The sequence below is a fragment of the Alligator mississippiensis genome, chromosome 1 (assembly GCF_030867095.1).
Source record: "Alligator mississippiensis isolate rAllMis1 chromosome 1, rAllMis1, whole genome shotgun sequence".
In the NCBI taxonomy this organism is placed as follows: Eukaryota; Metazoa; Chordata; order Crocodylia; family Alligatoridae; genus Alligator; species Alligator mississippiensis.
Window position 1 is genome coordinate 437,023,173 of NC_081824.1, and position 24,643 is coordinate 437,047,815.

Sequence of the window (24,643 nt, forward strand, 5' to 3'; positions counted from 1 at the left end):
GAAGTGATTCAGAGCCTAGCTGGCACACAGTGAAGATGCCATTTTCTGTGTACAGTTCAGTTCTGGCTGACAAACTTGTCTTCCCCCTGATACTAGTTACTATTAATAACAATAAGGTAACCAATGCTAAACAAGCGCTGCAGAAATTCTCAATGGAAGAGCTGATATTCCAGCTACTTCCTAGAGAAATGTATACAGCTAGGGCCAAGATAGACTCCCACACTGTTTGAAAAGAATTTCTCTGCAATACTAAAACAGTTAGAAAGTAACCATCATGATTTTCATGAAAAAGCTTCAAGCAGCTTTTACTGACTTCAAAATTAAACTGTGTTAAAGAGGTGCAAGTAACTTGATACCAGCAATATATAACCAAGAAAAATGATCTGTAAATCACTTGCATGAAAGTCCTGAATCAGCGTAAGGATACAACCTTTATTGGCTTCTGACAGTTTGTATTTTTTTTCCATAATTAGACACATTTTTGTTCAGACTGAAGTAATAAAAAACAGATGTCAGTATTTCTGACTTGCTCTGAAGAAATACTTAAGCTGCAGCTGCCAGAAGTTTAAGTAGTCTGCAAATTCTTAAATAAAATGTAACAGCCACCATTTAAGATACTTGATTATTACTAAGTTTAAGGCTTAACATTTCAGACAGCCATCTACAGCTTTTGGATCAGTATAGCAGAAGCTCCACCTCCTCCATTGCAAATGCCTGCAAGACCATGCTGTCCTTGCTTCAGTGCGTGGACCATGTGTGCCACGATTCTTGCGCCAGACATTCTAGAATAGAAGAAAAGACCATTTAGCTTGGAGGAAGTCAGGATTCTGTGAGCTGCTCTGTGACAGGAACAGAGCAGTGCTAGTGCACCACTACACCCCTGTGTTAAGCTAGAGCTATCAAACAAAGCCCACAGGTCTTAGACTGACTTTGCATGCAGTAGACTAGACCCAGTGCTGCAGACACTGCTCATGGTACATTGGGTTTGTCTGGGGCATGAGCTGCACACACAACCTGTGTCACACCAATCCTGTGCACTGGGTCTAGGGCTGGTCCAGATCAGGCTGTGCTGAAGCCAGCATACAAGTCTGTCTGGAGGCCCCCTGTGCTGCAAACAGCACCCTCAACAGACCACCCCATGAACTATGTGCTGGCTCCACTGCAACTTGTGCTACCTACAGTGCATGGAATAGACTTGGCACCTATAAGCATTGGCAACAGCAGGAGGGACTGGTACGAGGTGCACACTGCATGCACCACCCCAGGCAGCCCTGTGTGTTGGCTCCAGTGTGCACACATGGCTTGGGACCAGATTCTGACCAGCCCTGAGCCAGCACTTTGGACCAGTCTGGTGGAGTGCTGCCTGCAGCGCACACACCCCACCTCCACTCCCTGAGCCACAGGTGGTGTTTGTGGCCCCTAGTTCAGCAGAAACAACACATTGCTTTACATACCCTATTGGATGTCCAAGAGACACAGCCCCTCCATGTATGTTCACCTTCTGTGGATCAATACCGAGCATTTTGATATTGGCCAAGACCACGACACTGAACGCTTCGTTGATTTCCCACATCTCAATGTCTTCCTTTTTCAGACCTGCCTCGCTGAGAACCTAGAAAAAATTCCTGTATATATACCCACTTTCGACTTTCTTTTGGAAAGTTACCAACCACACTGGGCACGGTAACTTGTCCACAGAGGTGAACTAATCTTATACCCAAGTACAAATATGCATTTCCCTAAAAGGAATTAAGGTCTTGCCTACACCAGAAAATTTTAGCTGTCAGTGATATGGGTGAGCATTTTCATTACGATTTATCCAAGCCCCTCCCCAAGCAAAATCTAACCCGAAAAAGCACTCCTATTAGAATACAAGTGTCCACCTGGGAGAACACTTGTTTATATACATACATGCCCTAGGTAATATAAAAGAGGTCTTTCCTGTATAGATAAAAGCTCAGTTTATTAAACAAATTCTTGTTTGACAGACTTAGAATAATTATTAACCAACTGAGATTTTAGCTCAGATTTCTTCAGTGCTGAGTACAAACATGCCTTGTATGGTATAACAGACATTTTTTCTACGTTTTTCCAGTTTATTTGGGGTATGTAACTTCAGGGTCTCCATTGCCTAGGACGGTAAAGTACAGTGCTCAAAACTACTTTTACTGTCTTTAAAAGTGAGCAGATTTCAAAGGTGCCAGTGTTCCCTGAGGAACAAGGCCAGAAAGCTGAATGTGTATTTTGCATGGGAATAATTCCTGGTTATAGCAATCATAATATAAACAATCTTTTCCACTTTTGCACTACCATCCATACCAGATATCTACAATAAGCATACATATGAGAAAAGCATTAGGTGTACTAGGAAAATCCCTGGTGGGTCACTGGCATAGCCCATAGTTAGGCAAGCTTGCAGTTTCCTGTTCAGCCATGATCAATTTGGTTCCTACCTTAGGAACAGCATATGCAGGCGCAATTGGGAAGTCAATCGGAGCTACAGCAGCATCTGCAAAAGCTGTAAGATCATAAACACTACTGAAAACCACTATTATTTTTCCCAAAAGCAATGGTCATGGCAAAGCTCACATTCCCAGTACATTTTAACTTACTGAAGAAAAGAGAGATTTTGACTGTTACAATGACTCTTGAGAACAGCTATATCTACAGTTCATAGCCTTGCACAAACAGGGTGAAACTTTTCAGATTTTACCTCAAAAACACCAAACTTGGTCCCAAACTTGAATTCCTAATCATAACCAGACCCTCCTACAAGTGTGTTTGGCTCCTTGAATTAAAAAATATAACTTGGGTTCTATAGTAGCTACACCATCCCATCCAATGAACTGCCTTCGTGACTCTCCCCAAATAAAACAAGATTTGTAGGTTCATGGCAAAATTAGAGGGGTATTTTTCAGTACTGCACTTGAGAAGTGTGATTCAGAAAAATCCCTACCTACTATTCGCGCCAGCGGTGTGACATTAAGTCTCCTGGCTGCATCTGTAGTCATCACAACCAAAGCAGCTGCTCCATCATTCAACGTGCTGGCATTGGCAGCTGTGACCGTCCCTGTAAACAAAGAATTTCACCAAGAACAGTAGGCAAACAAGAGGAAAAAGTACAACAGCTCAGCTATCTTTTGCCAATGCAATTGTCTGCAGAGGTCTTCGACCCACATTGCACTGTTTTTACTCATAGTTAATCTAGTGTAAATCACCACATGGATTGATTTAAATTTAAACTGATTTAAATTTACTTATCTTATGTAGGTAAATGGTAATCTTACCACTGTGCCAATTTACCCCCAGACTGCAAAGTGGGGCAAGTACACTGATTTAGAGTATAGCTGTTTGGAACAAACTGTAACATGCTGAGAGAGGGCAGGGGGACATATTGCACATTGGCTGCTTCATCATAACTGTCTAGGTTTGCATCGGTTTCAAATAGATTTGGAAGCACCCTTTTAGTTAAACCGATACACCTTGTGAAAGATCATGAACAGAAGGATCAGTGCTAAAAGCAGTGGTGGTATTCCATAATGTGCAACAATATTTTTGAGAGGCAAAAGAGATTCAGCTACTACTAGTCACACCCCTGATACGGGTTCCTCTCTACAGGAAACTCATAATTTTTCCACTAAGGTTAGCTTTTCATGAATAAGGAAACTCCATGTCCAATTCTAGGTCATCCCTGCAGTTCCAAATCACCCAAACTAACAGCAGCATCAAGGAGAAAAAAAAATGACAGCCCATCCCAGAGCCATAAGCAGTAGGCCTGTGCAAATAGGGAACTATTTGATTTGGATTCAGATTTGGCCAATTCGGAGATCCAAATCGTTTTTCTGATTCGATTCAGCCGAATCACTTCAGAAGATTTGGAGCCGATTCAGAGATTCACCCATAGAATATAATGGGGAATCAATTAAATATCTATAACTTTGCTGTATTTTGACTGATTTGGATGAAAATTGCAGGGATGGTAGCCTCTGCTGAGAGCATGACATGTGCCAAGTTTCAAGGTGATAGGTGCAGTGGTTTCTGGGAAACTGCACCTCAAAGCCGTGAAGGCAAAACTCATGTCACGTGTGTCTTAAGCCACAGTGGGGTGAAAACTGCAGGGGTGGTAGCTCTCGCTGAGGCCACAAAGCCTGCCAGGTTTCAAGGAGTTAGGTGCAGGGGTTTGGGGGGAACTGCACCTCAAGCTGCAGACAAGCAAACTCATGACGTGGGTGACACTGTGTGGTAAGGCGCAGCAGAGTGAAAGCTGCAGGCCTGCTAGCCCCTGCTGAAGCCACAAAGCCTGCCAGCTGTCAAGGAGATACATGCAGTGGGGTTCTGGGGCCCTACACCCCTAACTGCTGACAGGCAAAACTCATGACATGGGTGCTTGTGCAACTGTTTCTGTCTTGGAGCAGAAGCAAATCCCAGCTCTGCATTGATTCTTTCCTCTCCTTAGTTTATGGTTTTGTAGGTGTTAATCTTTGCTCATTAACTCATTATCTAGTAGCTAGCTACTGTGCATTGAGCTGGTACCTGTGTGAATCATGACTGACTGGTAACACAGTTGCCTAGCAGCCAGGCCTGCAGTCATTCCCTGCCCCCCATGTGCTCCAAGACAGACACAGTTGCACAACCACCCACGTCATGAGTTTTGCCTGTCAGCAGCTAGAGGTGCAGGGCTCCAGAACCCAGAAGCCCCTGCACCTATCTCCTTAACAGCTGGCAGGCTTCGTGGCCTCAGCAGGGGTTAGCAGGCCTGCAGCTGTCACCCTGCTACACCTTAACACACACAGGGTCACCCATGTCACCAGTTTTGCTTGTCAGCAACCTGAAGTGCAGTTTCCCCCAAACCCCTGCACCTATCTCCTTGAAACTTGGCAGGCTTTGTGGCCTCAGCAGAGGCTACCATCCCTGCAAGTTTCATCTTAAATCAGTCAAAAGACAACAAAGTTGTAGATATTTCACTGATTCACCATTATACCCTATGGCCGACTCTTTTCCGAATTAATTCGGAAGCTCTGAATCAATTCAGAAAGCCTAAAGCTTCCAGTGATTCAATTCAGATTCATATATTTGGCCTTCGAATCATCCCTGAATCTGAATCATGATCCAAAGCTTTGCACAGCCCTAATAAGCAGGAGCCATTCACGATATCACAGCTAACAAAAAACAACAAATCTAAGTGTGCAACAAACTGCATTTCTCCACTGCTGGCTACTGGCCAATTCTCCATACCACGGAGGATGCTGCCCAGTATAAATGATGATTAACAAATTCAGACACTTGCCTTTATGTTATCTTCACCTTCGCAGTGCCATAGAAAAAAAATAATGTGCCTTTCATCCAACAACCAAAGTGGTTCCAAACTTTAAACATTGTTACTAAGTAACATAACTGGATCTTGATAGCTTAGACATTCTTCTGAGCATATGAACCCTACTGTGACCAGCAGAAAAACAGCAAGATCCTCCTCTGGGATATTTTAGAAGAACTCAATCAAAAGACAGAAATAACAAGAGTTCCTGTTTCCAGGAAAGCAGGTCACCCTTCTACTGCAAGTAGAGTTATGAGAACCAATGGAAATCTTTTGATTAAAAATGTGATGCATTTTGTCCTCTCCTTTAGCATATTACTTGGTAATCACCAGAAAACCCAAGTTAAATGAAGTTATTGTGCATGTTTTAGTCCCAATACCCTGGCCAACATCCAAGTTCAGAAGTCATAGTCTGCTTAAATTCTTTCTGTACTTTCAGATGGAGACGGCATTGTTCACTGATTGCCCAAATGCAGAGAATATCTAACACGGTTTTCTCTCTAGAAGGAACAGTTGTTTTTTTGCTATGCTGTACTTACCATTTTCTTTTTGAAAAACAGTCTTCAGTTTTGGAACTTTACTGAAATCGACACGCCTGTACTCTTCATCTTCTTTCATTTCTATATCCGGCTTCCCTGAAATTGAGACTTCATTTACTAAACCAATTTCAAGTGCAAACCAGCTCAGTCAGTTTTTGGCATGGAAAGATACATACACAGGGCAAACTTGTTCTTGTCCTGATTATATCCAAAAATCTACTAAATGGTAAGTTCTATAATGTCTACTCTATGCTAGAGTCATTTTAGGCATCCTAAACAGATTTAAATTAAATGTTACTATGATTTAAGTCATGTCTCTCTTTAGACTAAAAAAGTTGCATTTTATCGAGACACGTGAAAACAAGTTTATACTTGCATCTCATTTTCTTGCAAGAGGACTAGTAAGAGACCTTTATCAATTAATCCTCCCAGCAGGGTGCTGAGAGGAGAGCACAGATCTTTTCTGGCTATAAAAATAATTAAAAGGATATGATGCAATACTGTTGGCAAAGACCTGGCACAGTCATAACAAGTGTGGGCCCTTCAGGGGGCTACATTTCAAAGTGGACAGCAGGAAGCTACATTTACATTTCAAAGTAAAACCTGCGAGGGGCAAGAGACAGAAAATTTGGATGTTGAAAGTGTGAGAGTCACAGAATACGTGAAAGACATGCCATCCAAGGGGGAGAGGAGGATGCAAATAACCCATAAAAGCCCTGGAAAAGATTAAACCTGTGGGACCGCTCTCACCAGCTAAGATGACCAGCAGACTCCCCCAGAACTTCTGAATGCCTGGCTGCAGAAATCCTCTGTCCTCAGGACTACATAAAACTTATGCAAAATTTCTGTTGCATCTTGATTTAGGTTAAGTGCGTGTGTTGTTGCTGGGTCTTATTTGGTTGCATCTTAGCTTAGGCTTTAGGTGAAGTTTTCTGTTGTTTCTTGGTCGTATGCTTGAAATTGCAAATTGCTGTGCTCAATAAACGTTCTCTTCAGAGAATGGACTATTCTTGTCTAAGTGTTTTTGATTACTTCAGTGCTACTACCTAAGATCTAACATTGAAGTCCAGTAACAAACACCATGCCACGTCAGTTAGCACATGCACCCTATAAACCACTCATATACATGACAGAACAAGGATGGACAACTCCCGTGCCACAGTAAAAGCAGAAAAGGAAAAAAAAAAAAAGTGACCATAGGATACAGAAGTAAATCAATGGCCTCGAGCTGCAGGAGGGGAAGTTCAGGTTGGAGATTAGGAGGAACTTCTGACTATGAGAGTGGTCAGGCACTGGAACAGGCTATGTGGAAAGGTGGTAGAAACCCCTCCTCCTCAGAAATCTTCAAGACCAGGTTGGATAGACACTTGGCTAGGATGGTTTAGGTCAGGGATGATCCTGCCTTATGCAGGGGACTGGACTAGATGACTTCACGAGGTCCCTTCCAGATACACTTTCCTATGATCCTATAAAATAACATACAGTTTCCCAGAAAGTTCCTATGCAGATTTAATGGGGGGGAAAGCTATTCCTGAAATTAGCAGATTTGTGCTGCAATGTTTGTATCCTCCACTGGAAAAACAAGCATCCTTTAAGAAAACAAATCACTGATACCTTTTTGTGAAACAGAGACAGGAACAATTTCCTTTGACAGTAGTCCCGATTCCCAAGCTGTTTTGCTCCTTGTGTAAGAGCTAATGGCGTAAGTGTCTTGCTCCTCACGTGAAATGTTAAGATTCTTGGCAGTATTCTCGGCACAATTACCCTTGGGGAAAACCACTCACATTCAGTTTATCATTTTGAGAGTCACATTCACAAACATAGCTTAAAGCCAGGGGTGGATTCAGGGGATATGCACTGGTGCACTTGCACCCTGCTTTGATTCCCAGTCCACCCACAGTTTAAAACCAACTGCCTGGCAGTGACAGCAGCATTTCTAGTCAGGCAGTGCTGAGGGAGTCATTTGACTTCATGGCTCATTGTAATCTACCTGATCTCTTCTAAACTCTTCATTCCACAAGTGTTAATAACCCTATCTCTTTTTCAATAGTCTTGATGTTCCACCAGTCACGCTATCCTTTGTTCTGCAATTCTGTTGTTTGTTAGCTGCTCCTGGTCATGAAACTCCTATTTCACAGCCCAGCAGACTGTTTTTATCTCATTCCAATGAAGTTCTATTTGTTTTTGCTTCAATCTTAAACTGAATGATACAACCCTAGGTCCCTGGGACATTAGTAAAGCGTCTAGTTTATTTTTAACTGGAGAAAAATGTGTGTTGCTTTATATGTGATAATGCACCTCGACACCTTTTCAAAATTCTAGATGCACCCCTTCTTAAAGCTAACCACCCCATGCCCATCTCCTGACACCTACAACATTGATATCAGTTTCTGACAGTTACTGTTTTATTATGACAATTGCTGCTGGAATGGTCACTTCACCAGTAGAATTTGGTGGACAATTCTCTGGACCTACATAGTTAAAGCCATAGAGCAACGTTCTTGAGGAGGCCTTTTGAAGTTAAAAATCTCTGAATTTAATGTTAATGAAAGGGCTTTGACTGACATTTTGGAAGACTAATCCCTCCATTTAGATACAGAATGGTACCTCTATATTGTCTCATGAATGTGTATCCTTCCTATTCTGGTGGGACTACTTGGGTCAAAAGGATACCTCAATCCCAAGTCTGTCAGCTCTTGATTCTCAGCAGTCTGACAACTGTGTACACTTGACTGAAATAATCAATGTCATTTCATGTAAGTTACTGAACAGCCAAAGGTGTTACAGCCAGATGGTTACAAATGTCAAACACTACAAACATGGGCTAGGGAGCTGATGACAGAAATGAAGGGTAATACATCCCCGGTACCAATCACCTGACCCAAGCAGTTCACATCACAATTACAGTCAGTCCTTGACTTACAATGTTGAGTTACAATGTTTCACACTTACAACATTTATAAATTGACACCCGGTTTTAACTTTCTGATATCAGTTTCGACTTTACAACACTTGATCCAACACGATGCCACACCAGTGAACAAGTTCGCTGTGTCGCCCATCTCCCTGGAGAACATCTATCCAAACTTCCTTGGACACTTTCTTTAAGAAAGAAGATGACTCCAGAAAAACCTGCAGCCAAGACTCCTGAGAAAACTCCAGCCAAGAACCCTTCAAAAAGTCCAGCAAAGTCACCTCAAAGAAGTCCTTCCAAATCAATATGATTGCTATTTACAATAAAAATACATCAGTGTAGCTATATTAATCATGTATAATTGATTAAGTACAAAATTCTGGGTTATTTTTGGTGAAAATAGGGTATTGAGCCTTGGTTCAGGAACCAATCCCCCCATTTATATAACTTTGTTCCTATGGGAAAAATCAGTTCCGAGTTACAATATTTCGACTTAAGACACGGTTTTCAGGAACCAATTGCGTCATAAATCCGAGGACTGCCTGTATTCTGAGGGTCACAGAGATAGATCCCTCTCCTCACTGATCACTAAATTAACCTTGCTAGAGCCTCCATGAACATTAGGGTTACATTTCTGCTGTGTTGAAAGCGAGTTAAATAAATACAAATGCTGTGTAGAGATCAGTCTATTTGATGAACTACAGGACTGGTACAAACAAGTTAATTTTTATCTTCCTCTATCTACCCAGGACATTCAAAAGCTTCATAGCATCTAGGTCACTGCGCTCTGACAGAACATAAGTACGAATAAATTCCTAAACTGCAGCATATGTGCTCCCTACCATGCCTCCAGTCACCAAACAAGACTTCAAGCAGACTACAGCTGCCGCAATGGAGCACAGAAAATCTCTAAAGCTTCAAGACTTTGCATGTCATAATCAAAATCCCAGAAGCAGATTAGAAGCCAACAGAGAGCACAACTGCGTGTTGTTGTCTGCATGCCCCAAATCAGATGTTGACAACCAGGATTTGCATTTGCTGAAAAATCTGGGTAGTTTTAAGTACAGGCTAAAGGAACATATACTGCTACACCAGCCAGGAAGTTGTGGAAAAGAATATCAAAGAGTAAAAATGTCAATACTCAGGCCAGTAGATAATGATAAATAATTCTTTGGACAATTGCTGCTGTTTATGAAGCGAAGCAAAGTAATCCAATAACACCCCAAGATTTTGAAGAATTAAGTCAAAAGACTGAAAATATTGCTGCAATGAGAAGAACAGTTAATGCTTTACTACGTACACATCCGCCACATTTCAGTCTTTTCTGAATTCATCATAAAGCTATGCAGGGGTTTAGGTTGTAGCCGTGTTGGTCTAAGGACATAGGCAGACAAGGTGCCTTGGATGAATTTGATATCTTTTATTAGACCAACCAAAATAGTTGGAGAAAAGTTATTAAGCAAGCTTTCAGGTTCAAAAACCATTCATCAGGCTAAGGAAGCTTCAGCAGTTGGTGTGTGCTCTTCCTGGATGGAATGAAAAGTAAAGAAGCCAGGGGCTGGGCTGGGCTGGGCTGGGCTGGGCTGGGCTGGGCTGGGCTGGGCTGGGGAGTCAGTTGCCAGGCAGATTATAATGTATCAAAAATCCAATGTCTATGTTTAGTCCATGATCTCTGGTATCCAGGAGGTTGATGAAACGGAGCTCATAGGCTTGTCTCATACAATACTTCCCAGAGACAAGCCTATGAGCTCCATTTCATCAACCTCCTGGATACTAGAGATCATGGACTAAACATAGACATTGGATTTTTGATACATTATAATCTGCCTGGCAACTGACTCCCCAGCCCAGCCCCTGGCTTCTTTACTTTTCATTCCATCCAGGAAGAGCACACACCAACTGCTGAAGCTTCCTTAGCCTGACGAATGGTTTTTGAACCCTATGTCATAACCCAGTGAGTTTGGTGCCTCGGCACCATGGAATTTTCTTGACACACGAGAGCCTCTTGCACAGCGAGGGTTTTTGCTGCATAAAGAACCCGCGTGCAGGAGAGAGTTCCCGCCACTTTGCAGCTGTCTTTGCAGGATGCATTTTCTCTTTGCAGCACAGCACAGTGCAAAGAGTTCCCGCCATTCGGATGCAAATTCGTGACCCGCAATTGGCTAGTGCTAAATTATTCACACGCGGCGGCCGGTAATTGGCTTGCTGGCCATTTAAAAATCAGTGCGACTTCCGCCCAAGTCGAAGAGCTTTGAGCACGCTGCAGAGTGCCTCTCAGAGATCCGACTTGCGGCTAGCTGATCGATATACTGATCACCTATCGATCCTTCTTCCCGTCGCCGAACGCAGTCCCAGACGTACCCTTTTCCCGCCGGCTTGAGTTACGGACAAATTTACTGGCATTGGCCTCGCCAGCTGGAGCAACTCACATTGTTGTCCAGATGACCGAACCGTTTCTGTCGCAGCCACCCACAACGTAAGTAAAGTTTTTTGCAACCATTAAGCTTGTCAGCCTCTCCATTCACCAGCCCGCCCTGACGAACGGGTAAATTCTGAATCACCTCGAGTCGGTTCAGCCTGGCCGAGACACCCGAAAGCTTGCTTAATAACTTTTCTCCAACTATTTGGGTTGGTCTAATAAAAGATATCAAATTCACCCAAGGAACCTTGTTTGTCATAAAACTATGAGCTTTTGTGAAGGTCAGATAAACAAACATGCCAATTTTCTCAAATCTCAGTCCAATCTTGTCTTGGAACCTCATATACATGCTGAAGAAGAGAAACGGGTGGACCACAACAACCTCAGAGAAGTTGAGCTACTTTACCAGTCACTCTGCAACAGCTGAAGTGACCCATTAGTGACTGATTCTGCATTCTATGGAGTAAGTCTAGAGCTTCAGCTCCTGTCTACCCATGTGCCAGATTCGCAAGAAAAAAAAACTTTAAACAGACAAACAGCTGACACGTTCTGCACATCAGTTGCAATAAGGATTCTGTAAAGAGAAGAACTCTTCTCCCTAGAACCTGTTCTGTCTTTCATTCCCAGGTATGCCTACTCTAACAATTAAACCATTGCAGATAAACTCTTTAGCTGCATGGTGGGCTCAGGGTTGACACTCAATTAAATAAAAAGTTTTCAGGTCTTGAACAACAAAACTTACCATATGGATGCTGTTGTAAACATCAGTCAGCCCATCTTTCACAATCAAGTCTTCCAACTTTACTCCTCCATAAGGTGTAGTTCCTCTGATCATTACATAGGGAACATTAGACATGCTCTCCATGCCACCAGCCACCATTACATCCTGCTCAAACAAACAAAAATTGCACAATAAGTTGTTTTATAGCGAATTCTACCACACAAGTTGTCAACAAAGAGCTCAATGAAGACAATCATATTTCCAATGACTGCCCCTCCCCACCTCTGCAAAAACAAATCAATTACTTATATTTTTATGGAACAGAAATTAAGACATTAACTGAAAACAGCTATGCAGTATTAGCAAGCCAAATGGCTGTAACTGATGTTTTTAGAAAAGTATATTTTGGTTCAACCCAAAATAAAACATTGCCTTTAGTTTTCAAAACTGCCAGAAAACTTTGTGCTCAGCTCTAAAGATATATGCAAGACAAGTTGTAAATATACAGTTTATAAATGTGGGGGTACCTAAACAAAGTCATATTTATATGTTTACAAATTTAGGTTGTATAGTCTGATAAAAACTTGCTAAGTGGTATTAGCACAAACCCAAACTGGAGTATAACTACCAGGGCAATATTATAACATTAGTTTGGTCTCTCTCAGGAGTCATGATTTCAACATCTCCACAACTCAAAAAGCAGTCATATTTCTACTTAAATGGTTCTAAAAGTCACATACCTGATTCCCACACATTAGGCTCTGTGCTGCCATCATGATTGATTTCATTCCTGAAGCACAAACTTTATTGATAGTTGTAGTAGGAGTTGAGATTGGTAAACCTGAAGCAAGTAAGTATACAATTACATAAGATAAACACATATATTATTCTAATATTTCTCTGTAGCTTACATTTCTTTGTAGCCTTTAGCAGCCATTACATACCAACAACCAGAAGTGGTTGTTTGTCACTATTACCAACAGTTTTCACAGAATTTTAATAACTAAAGAAAAACGAAGTCTGTTACAATCTGTACTTAAATGTAACTAGCTTCTTACATTTTCATTATTTTTATGCAGCAAGTCCAGAAACAAAGGAGAGAATTAATACCTGCACCCAATACAGCTTGCCTTGCTGGAGCCTGCCCCTGTCCAGCCTGCAGGACATTACCCATGTACACTTCTTTCACTTCCTCTGCACGGATGCCTATAAATAAACCCGTCACGGATTTTGTAAGGGACAGGAGAAACACTCTAGGTTTACAGTCCAAAATATAAATAAAATGCATGAGATCCATCATAGCAAGGCTAAACAAGAGTGGAAAGAACCATATCAAGATGGGTTTCCACACCATTTTGTACCTGAAATATGCTCTAATGATGGCTCTTTCCAAAGTCCTCTCCCAGAATGACCTCTCTCAGAGAATAAGAATAGTAAAGCCAAGATCTGGGCTGGTTTTAGCGACCTGCCAGTCACTGAATCCCCAGTCCAGTAGGGCGATTCAGTTTTCATGGCTGGTCAATCTGTAACTGCCACACAGACTATCACATTTTGTGGTGTGGACATCCATCCTGTAGGAACTGGAGTAACATCTTATTTCACATAAGCCACCAACTAACATTCCATTCTTAAAAGCAACACTGAAAATAAAAGACAGACACTAACCTATCAGGCTTTACATATTTTTCACATGCTTAGCTAAAAGTAAAAGCTATGCAAAAAAAAAAAGCAATGCTCCCTTCTTTTTTAAGGAACATGTATTACAAAACAAGATACAAACTAGTACTGTTCATCTGGTCATGTGTAACTTGCACGTACCTGCTCTTTCAATTGCTCCTTTGATTGCAACAGAACCAAGTTTAGTGGCTGGCAATGAAGAGAGAGATCCCTGGAAAGATCCAATAGGTGTCCTTACAGCACTTGCTATCACCACTTCCTAATGGAAAGGAATAAAATGTAAAAGTCACTGTCATTTCTCCAAGATTATACCTTGTCTTTTAAACTGAAGGTTCTTTGGAGCAATACCTGTTGTTCATGTTTGTGAAAATCTGCAATACAGTGAACCACAAAGCGGTAATAACCTCTATGCACTACTGCAACATGAAATGTTTAAGCAAATAATTGTTATCTTGTTTTCCACTACCCGCTGAACTCTGAAGTAACAAAATATTAAGAATGTCAAAATGTTTTCACCAGAACCTGGTTGCAATGGACTGTTTTTGCATGTCTACTGGTATACATTACCTACATGCTTTAGTTTTAGTTGTAAGCCATTTTATAGCATTTACTGAATCATGAGTTAGCAGTCCTGAAACTGACGAAATACAATCATTTTCAAATGAAGATAGCACTTTGATATCTGCTTCCCCTTTGCTGTTTCTGGCACAGCTGAAAGATGTAAAATGAGTTACAAAGTCAGAATTTACAATTAGCATGCAGCTAAAGGGAGTTGCTAAACAGACAACAGAGATGGAAAATGCTAAGTGCTGGTTCTCAACCAGGGTACCATGGCATTTTGGGGCGCCTTGAGATCCTTTCAAGGGTCCCATGGGGTCCCATGCACTGTTAGGTGGGCGAACAGAACCAGGCATTATTTGAACCCTGCTGATGCAGAACAATTATTTCATGGGCGACTGGTGCCCCCCCCCGACTGGACAGTCAGAGAGTTGGGGGGGGGGGTCCTTCTGCAGCCAACCCCCCGCTCCATGACTGATCCCGCAGGCCGAGGGGGGAGGGGGTCCCCCCACAGCTGATCCTGCCATCTTGCAGCTGGCAGAGTGGCATGCTGATGGCACTTCCGAGTCAGCGTGATTGGCCATGGGGGGACCGGACCGCTCCTCCTGGCGCATTCCCTGGCTGGCACTCTTGGGGGGCCACCAACACTCTCACCTGCCCCCCTCGCCCAGGAACGCTGTCTGACAGGGTGTACCAGCACGCTCAGGGGGTGCACATGCACCCCCATGTACACCCTACGTGTCGCCACTGAATCATTTCCCCAGTACCCCCAGTGAAGTGACCAAAGTCACCGAACTGGTTCCACAGGTTTCTTGGAGGGAAACTTAAGACAAAGGGTCTGGACACAATAAAGAGGGGAAAGGAGGGGGTCCTCTCCAGTCCCAAAGGAAGCAAGCTATACAGCACAAACAAGATAGACAGCAATATAAATCCAGAAACACTTGAGCACAGTGTGTGTGGGTGTTACATTCTCCCTCAACCCAAAATGTCCCAATCCAGGGATAGACAGAGGAAGATTTCTTCACACCTTGAGACTAAAAAGGTTAAGAACCACCGCAACGATGAATTTATGCTCCTAGCAACATGTAGAGAGCTGATACTTGTTACAACAAGCAACAAGCTAGGACTGGCTTTGAACAACACAGTAAAGCAAGTTATACACTTATCCAGTACACATAAATGGAGTACACTACTTACATTTAAAGTTTGCTGGGACGCATAACTCCGGTTTGCATATTTCAAAGCCTGGAAAGAAAAACATTTCCAAAATTGTAAATTTTCACATCTTAATGTTTTGGCTCATATCTGTGAAGACTGAGGAGGTTTTCAAAAAGTGGGAAACACTGATAATTACCTGTATTTTTCAAGTTAAAAAATACTGAAAAATATTTAAAAAACAAGTATATCATAAAATGGTTGTTTTCATTACAGTTAGACAAATAAGCCACGTCCCAATGAGTATGGATGTTTGTTTCCCCAGGGACAAGCAGTAGCCGCACCTTGTGCCATCCGTGCCACATGCGCCCTGGTGCGCAGCAGGTTACCCTGGGTGGGGTAGGGGGGAGGCTGGTGCCAGCAACTGTACTGAACCCAGCAGCCCCAGGGAGCTGCAGCCATGGCATTTCTGCAACAGAAGCCTGGCCAGCAGCTGGAGTACAGTTCTGACCGGCTAGGCTCCAGTTTTGGGCAGTGCACACTGCCATGACAACGTGAGCTGCACACTGCTACCATGCACGCTGCTCTGCTTTTTTGTAGCATGGGTTTTTCTTCTCCCGGGGTCAAAAAAATCCCTCACTGCAAGGTAGCAATGCAGGGTCTGTGGCGCCAAACACCACATGTCCACACTGACATGGACATGTGGCACCACACACCACATGTCCACACTCACATGGACGTGGCCATATAGTTTAGAATGAGGCCATACTTTAGACCCTATGATCAATACTTTTCTGGCAAGTGAAATAATATAAGACTATTTGTGTGAAGTATGGATTGAAAACTTCTGCTACTTGTATGGACAAGCAGAACAGCTGACAATCTGCTATGGGCACCCCCAATCAATAGGAGATAAGTGTGGCTAGATGATTAGGTTTAATTATTCACCTCCTTTTCTTCTTGGGACTTTGCGCCATTCAGTGTTATCAGCAAATTTATTCAGCACTCCTTTGCATCAGAGGCAATTCATTTCTAAGGTTCAGTTTCACTGCATTTGCGACTGGAAACAGGTTGGTAAGTAAAGGATCCCAGCATCACAGAATAAACTAAGCAATCTGTAACACCACACCAATTTGTGGACAGCTAACTTCGTCTTATTACCAGGCGTAATAACACCAGGAAGATCATGCCCCGGGGTTTTTAAGAAAGCACTTAAAAATCTCTTTGGATTATAAAACTTTAAATGAGTAGTTTAGAAATCATTCACCAACTGTACTAGACAACGTAAGCGAGAAGACTACAGGCCACAGCACTTCATTTAGCGAAAGGAAATAGTCCATTGACTTTAAACGAATGGTCACTCCAAGGACACTGCGCGCTTGATGACGAACATCAAGTGCAAATATAGTTAAAAAAACACTTTCAGATACTCTGCCCACTCTCATCCCTATGTTGTTTCCCACTTTTCCAATTTGCTTCTTTTTAGCTAATCGCAACTTACTCACAAAGGTGGCACGGGCCAGATAGTCAACCGTGAAGGATATGAAAGAGAGACTCATCCTCTAATGGTTCAGCCATGGGCGGGCGCTTTGTTCATTTGAAGTGCACAAATATTAAAACAACCAAAAGTCAGGCCAGCGGGGGCCTCCCTTGGAGATTTTATTTCGACAGCCCGGGAGCAGGTCCCCTGGCGGCCGGGCCCGCGGCAGCTCAGCCAGCTTCAAGAAGGGGCCTGGCCACGGATCATCTCCTCAGAGACCCCGGCGGCCGCGGGTCTCAGGCTGAACCCAGTGCGGGCCTGAACCTCCGCCCGCAGGACGCCCGGCTCTCCCGTTTCTCCGCCGCCTCCTGCCCTGCAGCACCGGGGCCAGGCGGAGCCCCGCCGCCCCCGCCTCACCCGCAGCAGCCTCAGCAGCCCGCCGCCCCGCATCATCGCCGCCACCGCCGCCATCCCGGCCCGCGCCGCCGCCGCCACAGCCACCGAGTGAGCGCCGTCACCGCCAGCACGGCCGCCTCCGCCCCCGCCGCGGCCAATGGGTGCTGCCGCACCGCTAGGCTCCGGGCCCCGATTGGCTGGAGGCGGGGGAGGGCGGGCCAACGCTGCGCGCTCCCATTGGCGCGGGCGGCAAGGACGGGCCGAGGTGAGGCGGCCGCGGGCAGAGCGGGCGCCGCCCCCGCCCGGTCACCTCTCCGCAGCCACGTGGGGCTGCGGGGACCCCGCGGCGAGCAGGCTCCGCCCGGTCCCAGCACAGCCCTGGTCTCGGCGCTGGCAGCCCGCGTCCTGCCTCTGAGCCACCTGGCCGGGCCGGCGCGTGCTCCGGGGAGCCCAGGAAGAGGCCCCATCCCTCCAGGCCGGCCGACCATGGGGTCGAGATCCTGACCCCAAATACAGCGAGCATCAAGGCTGACACTGAGCAGAGGCAGCGCCCCCGAGCCAGGAGCTTCGCACCCGGCCCAAGCCCCCGCCTGGGCGGCAGTCAACGCGCAAAGTCTCTAGGAACCCGGATACGTGTAAACGCAGCTCTGCCCGCACGGATCAGAGAAGGTCCCAGATTTCGGACACGGGGCTGGAAGGGGCCGCGGGAGGTCATGGAGTCCAGGCCCCTGCCCCAGGGGCAGGAGACACCTAGTCCAAGCCCTTGCCTGAAGCAGGTTCATCCCTCTCCAAACCACCGCCTACAGATCCGCTCTCCCAGTCACCACCACCAACCTCACGGGCAGCTCTGCTGCGCCCAACTGTACCCTCACCTGCCACCCGTAAAGCAGGGCGGTAGATGGCAGCGTCCAGTGTTGTGCTGCTGCAAGGGGGGTTAAAACACACTTGAGCCATCCAAAGGAGGGTCACGGCCCCACTGCAGAAGACAACCTCCCCCCCACACCCCCTCAGTCTGTACCACCCTTGACCATGGCGGGGGTCAGCATGATTCCTTACTAACCACAAATACGGGATCAACCTGACAGGAGGGCAACCCTCTTACCCGGGTCAGAAAATATTTCGGGCAGTGGGCCGCTTACTGAGTTTTGGCAAGCCATTGAGGGCCACATGACAGGCAGCCAGGGGCAGATAATTATTAATTTTCTAAATTTTTTAGGAGCCCCGCGGGCTGGAGAGAATGGCCTGGCAGGCCGCGTTTTGCCTGCCCCTGCTCTAATCAGAAACCTTCAGGTTTTAGCTCCAGCAAGAGCAGGGGCAGGGGCATGAGGCAGCCAGTAAAGCCAGAAGCATGGAAAATACTCACAGCCTTGTATAAACATAACTACAGGCAACCCCCCCTTAATGCTGTTTTACTATAACATTCATTTTACATTCATACCTGATTCCACTTAGTGCTCAGCGAGCTTCATTACAACACTCAGGCACATGGTGCCAGAGTAGGCAGGCAGGCAGGTGGGAAAGCAGGGAAATAAACGGCAGTGGGCGGCAGGGAGACAAGTGGCAGCGAGTGGGCATGAGTGCAGAGCCTGCGCTGGTGCCCCAGGGCCAGGGCCAGCAGGGTCTCTATGGGGACAGGCTGGGCTATGTCAGCAGGGAGAAGGGGGAGCTAGCCTGGACGGACCATGACTATGGCAATGACTGTCCCCCGGCACGGAAGGGACCAACAACACTGCCTCTGCGGCCCAGGCCCAGGCGGGCAGCAAGGGCACAGCACCGGCTGAGCTGGCCCTGAACTACCAGGTGCTCACATCGCTGCTTCTAGGTGCCCTGGTAACGAATTATTTTTATTTACATTAATTCCCACGGGAAAATGGGTTTCACTTAATGCTGTTCTGCTTAACGCTTGTTTTTTCCAGAACCAATTAAGAGCATTAAGCGGGGGCTGCCCATACTCCTACATTATCCCTAATACCTACCCAACTTCTTTCTGCCAAAGCTCAATGGACTGTACCCACAGAGGAGGTATGTGCACCATGGCAGTTGTATGCTCCAACCCTATTCCCTCAGATATTTCCACATTTGGGAAGTATGCCAAGGAGGCCATTCCAGAGCTTTGGTCCATCACCTTTCTCAAACCTGTCTCTGGTAAGCTTGGGAGCAGTTGTGGCCTCACTGGCTTGTTTCCAGCGCTGAAGTGTGATGTGATGTGTCAGAGTGTGCTGGTTGCTTCAGTGCAGACATGCTGATTCCTTCTGCCTCTTAGCAGCTGCCCAGCTGCTCCCAATGCTTTCTTCTGCTGCCGACTTGGTTCCATACAACTTGCCAGATCCCTTTTGCTACCTCTCCCTGCAACTGCTTTCCTACTAGTGGGCTGGTTATCATTTCTGGGGTCCTATAGCAACAATTTGTCCACCTGAAGAGACAACACAGCTGGTCCTTCCCTCCATTCCATCCTGGAAATCCTCTGCCCAGGAGTTAGAGGCTGTCATCAAGTCCAGCCTTCAGGCAGAGATTCAGCATCCCCCTACCATCCCCTGCTCTGGGAAGTCCTCCTCCACACTGTTGTGTGGGCTGAGATCCCAAACTGAGCCAAGTTTCCAAGAAAACCCTTCTCGCTTCCCTAAACCACACTTGCTTCCTGCTTTGTCTAAGTTCGACAAAAGGTGGTTGCAGAAACTACTTTTGTCATACTTCAAAAGTTCATACTCTACAGGTCAGCATTTACCTGCCCCTTCTGTCAGAATTTTCCTATCATTCCCACGGTTCGTGTCCCATTTCCTGACCTTTTAGATCCATCTTCCCCACTGCCAGCATCTCTCTTCTACAGTGCCACAACAGAGGAAAGATACAGCTTTCCCCAGGGCTTAAATAGGTATCCCACCATTCATGTACCACACTGTCCAAGTGGGCCTGAGGATAGTCTCTGCTCTCTCCCTTTGCACATGTGGGTCAATGTCCTTCATGCTTGCCTGACTGCTTCTGGTTATTTTACACTAAAAATTAGGGGGTTGTTAGAGTCAGCTGGAGGCACATTTGGCATATTAATGTTGGCATTATAGTAGTAAAAGAGCTCCAGTCACAACTGGGACCTTATTGTACTCATCTCCATGGACAGTAGTCTTAAGCCTTGAAAGAGAAGATTTGCCAACTGTTTGGAGAGTAGAGGATGTTTTAGAAGGCCTTTAAAAAAGGAGCGCACACACACATTTAATTCCGAGCAAGTTGCAAGTAGCCATATCCTTTAATGTTACTCTGCACTGGGGTGGTGGCAGTGGCAGCAGCAGGAGCAAAAAGAAAAAAAGGAAAGGAAAACTTAAAACAAAAAATATTATGCAAATACTAAAAACAAGTGGTAAAAGTGAAAAGGTGCACACGCCCCACCCAGAGGTTCAGCAGGAAACACTATGACTATGTCACTGGAGACTAAGCCCCTTCCCCCACAGGGCTACTCATATAGGACCAGCTATCCAACTTCCACCTTGTAGATAGAGTACATTTTGCAACCCACAGAAACTGGTTCACATTTTGTTGCAAGATGACATTTCCAAATGTAAATGTGATGGGGGGGGGAGGGGGAAGGAGAGGGGGACCTCTTCTGATGGTTGGCTTTCCAGAAAACTACTCTTCCTTTTTTCAGAATCCTGTTTGAACCAGCTGCCTAGAAACATGGGTGCATACTTCCCCCGCTGAACCTTCAGGACTAACAGACCTTCAAAGAGTTCTGACTGCCACAGCAGCCATAGCAGAAGCACTCGTCTCACGGCCCCATCAGATTCTAACGGATCTGCAAATTCTGTTAAATACCCATCATCAATCTTGGACAGGACACAAGACGACCTTCTGAGACTAGTCTCCACCATTCAGCCAGTTTCTTTCATTTACCTACTTTCAAGTATTACTTTGCTCATCAGGCCCTCTTTGGGCTTCCCCAAGTTTCTCACCAGATCCCATGATAGCTTACTGCAAATTCCCAAGACAATTGGCTGCTGCACTCTGTTCATCCCTCGCCAGCATCCTGGTCTATTGGGAGAAACCCTGTCCTTCCCCATCTAAAACTCACAAGGCAGGTTGTTACCGTGTGGGTGCGGTAAAGCTCCAGGGCCGAAGGAGTTGGAATGTAGGAATGTGAAGGGTAAGTACTGAGGAGATTTCTGAGTCGGGTGTTATTAACTGTTAAGCTTCCTTTATTACGCACAATGTATTAACTAATTTACCACTCCTTAGATCGCTTGTACAACTGCTTAGCTTTCGTAAACAATACGAAACAGAACATACACAAACACAGAAAACACAAAAATACAAGAGAAATTGCTGCTCCTGTTTCTGTTGATAATAATACTACAGAAAAGGGATTACAAGAACAGTTACAGGTTACAACTACTTTACTGATTTCAGAATTATTTGTATTATTCACATTTCATACTTACCACACCAATAGGTGTAGCATACTTGGTTATTCTATTCTGTTACCAAGTCAGACAAGACATTGCTGGCTTGGTGTTCTGCAGCTTTCAGGCAAGATAACTGGTTCACTTAAAGTGAGATATTTGTCTTGGGGACTCTGCGCAGTTGATCAGGCTGCAATGTGAACTACTTGCGATTCTTCCTTTGATGCTCTGCAAGCGAGTTCTCCTCCGAATTGGGATCGCTTATGCTTGGCTTATATGGAGTGAGTTGGTGTCATGGCCCCCCTCCTACTCTGCCTCACCATAAGTCCCATATTTGGGTACAGATGCAGCATCTGGCGCATGCTCGTTTCACTTCACTGACCCAGTTTTGAGCAATTTTTTCTGGTCCGAGCCAGTTCCTGGGACATCCCAAATGATCTAAAGTAACCTAATAACCTTGTATGCTCAGAACCTGATTGGTGCGTTGTTTCATTCTGTTATCTTAAGTTTCATTTTACTATAAATCACTTACACTTACTTTGTTAGGTCTCGTTTCTATATATTTATATTCAGGCCCTTTCAATAATGGCTAATAGGCAACATACTTATACTCATTACTACAGCACAGGTAAGGCAGCAACACTGTCATCCTCACATCAGTAGCTGGACTTCTAATTCCAGGATTCCTCCTTTGGATATAGGGCGTTAGAAGCAGCACCAGGTGGTAAAAACTGTCCCCTCAAATACTGAATACTGGTTTTATAATGCAGCAGGAGAAATATCCTGACAGGGTGTGAAGCAGGTGGGAAATCACCAATGATGGTATTATTTTCTTTTCCTCTTTTTCCACTGCTTCCTATCTGGTTTCCTTCTGAGGCCAGGTGCAATTTTCACTTATTTTTTCAAACTTTGGCCTCAGCCTTTGCTTTGGTCTGTAACTCAGGAAGCTCTCTAGATTTGAAGGCAAACCTTAGGACTTACATAAATATCAGCAGGATTCCTCCTTTTTCCCCCAGTAATGCATGTTAATTAGCCCGACTCCTTGTAACAAGATGGAAGGCCTGGACAATTACTGGAAAATAGCTTTTATTTTAAATCTTTTTTTAAAAAGATAACAAATCAACTAAAAACCCAATTTCTGATAGAGCTCCACATCTCTCAGACACCAGATATTGACTTTAAAAAGAATTTAAGTCTTTAGCATTATTTTTTAAACTAGAGTATAAGAATTTGAAATGGGTATGTGTTCTAATACTAGATTCTGAAATGAACCAAAATTACAAACAAAAGCCAAGTTTACAGGTCTCATTCAATTTCTTGGTTGCATTACAGCCACGTGGCAATGCAGACTGCACTTATGAAAATAAGTGTTTTCTAATTCAGCAAACATTTGTTAAAATTGAATATACTTTAAAATGTTATGGTCTCTTTTGTCACCCTAGAATAATTCTTGATCTTGAAGACCGAAGAAGCATGAGTCAGGAAACACAGGAGAAGCTCTCTGTACCCATCTTAAAAGTTAAGCCAGTGTATCAGGTAATTTATCAATGTTTTCTGCAGAATGAACAGCAGTTTCTGTGGACTAGAAGATCCCAAGACAAGCTATGTTAAAACAGAAAAATGAAGTTATCTATGAGTTCTTCAAATTGTAAACCAAGATTTAGCTATGAAGCAGACATGTCTCAAATACGACTAGTTTACACTGGGATTTGAGTTACGTAAACATCAGTTTGCTATGGACTGTGGTACAAACTAAAATCTAGAAGAATTAAGGAAGCAAAAAGGAGTTTAAACTTTATACTTGATGAATAGCAGTGAATCAGAATAGATCAAAGTATTCTCCAAACCTCTTCAAAATGACAATAGTGAAGAAGGATGTTAAAAAAACTAAACATAATTCTCATGCTTTCAATAGTGCTTTTGCCTTTCATCCAGAAGCCACTGAAAGCACTTTATAGAACATTAGAACAATTTCAAACAATTCATATACTAGGACACCCAGTCACACTGCCAACACCAGTGAAGTGCAGGCATTTGCGCCATGATAACTGAACACAGCATGCAATGAAGCTTAATGGAAAAAAATGGAAGAGGGTGCCAAGTGTCATGTGCTCCCTAGATTGTGTCAGAGGATCTGACTCCTGATGTCCATGGGACATTTCAGAGATTAGAGTTTCCAAGAATGCAATTTAGGTAAGACCTTAGAAGAAGTAGAAGGTCATGTGACATAGCAATACACATGATAAGTAATTCTACTTTAGCCAAAATGTAGCAAGGAAGTTTAGATATAATACCACAGGAACAGTCAAATGTATTATGGAACTAAATTGTTCGTAAGACTGAAATTGAGATCCCTTCACCTTTGCATAACTTGCTTGAAAATTGTTTGAAGTTAGAAGTTTAGGACAGTTTCTACCCAAGGATTACAATACTGGCATTTTTTATAAAAATATACCTAGTAGATAAATTGCACAGAAATCACCATCATGCTTAGCTGACTAGTTGGCAGGGGACAGCAGACATGTACTGCCAAAAGAGATTTCACAGGACAAGCAATGGACCCCCAACAGCAAGCTCTGCTAAACAGAGTTGAGAAGACTTGGCAGCAGGGTGTGAAGGTGTCTGTCTATAAGAAGCAGTCTAAAAATTGCTACAAGCACTGAATTATTAAAAAAAAAAAAAAAAAAAGTGTTCAGTGGAAAGAATTATGAACTTGGAAAATACCAGAAGGCATAGAACATTCTGAAGAACATGGTGCACTTTAAATAATTAAAATCAGGCAAGAAGGCAATGACAGGCAAATAAAAAACCCCCATCACAGCAGTAACAGTACCTGTGTTGTTTTCCTGCACCTTGTCTTATGTTATGCATGTGGTATCAGCTTACGAAAGGTTCCCTCAACTTGTCAGTATCAAATAAATAATCAGAAGAGCTATTATAATCTGAGATTCTGCTGTGTGAGGTGTTTTGGGAAGTATCTAGCAGTCAAAGATGTGCCAAAGGATTTCATGGAGGTACATGCATTTAAAAAAGATGATCAATTAAATATATGCAGTAAAAATTCTTGAGCCACAATGAGAAC

The 24,643-nt window shown here is 44.1% G+C and overlaps 1 protein-coding gene and 1 long non-coding RNA gene across 2 annotated transcripts; one reads left to right on the top strand and one right to left on the bottom strand.

The window, feature by feature from the left end:
• Positions 1-412: 412 nt before the first annotated feature.
• ACAT1 (acetyl-CoA acetyltransferase 1) lies at positions 413-17,296 on the bottom strand. Its single transcript, XM_059720885.1, has 12 exons — positions 17,195-17,296; positions 15,340-15,387; positions 13,726-13,843; positions 13,018-13,113; positions 12,648-12,748; positions 11,929-12,072; positions 7,468-7,618; positions 5,854-5,949; positions 2,957-3,070; positions 2,454-2,518; positions 1,455-1,612; positions 413-782 (listed from the first exon to the last, which is right to left on the bottom strand). The coding sequence occupies exons 1-12, from the start codon at positions 17,246-17,248 to the stop codon at positions 662-664; spliced, it is 1,266 nt and encodes a 421-aa protein (XP_059576868.1). The 5' UTR covers positions 17,249-17,296; the 3' UTR covers positions 413-661.
• Positions 17,297-20,793: 3,497 nt separating this feature from the next.
• Positions 20,794-24,507, top strand: LOC102568070 (uncharacterized). The gene is made up of 2 exons (XR_002088637.2): positions 20,794-21,305; positions 23,004-24,507. It is a non-coding gene; the product is annotated as an uncharacterized LOC102568070 (long non-coding RNA).
• The last annotated feature ends 136 nt before the right edge of the window (positions 24,508-24,643 follow it).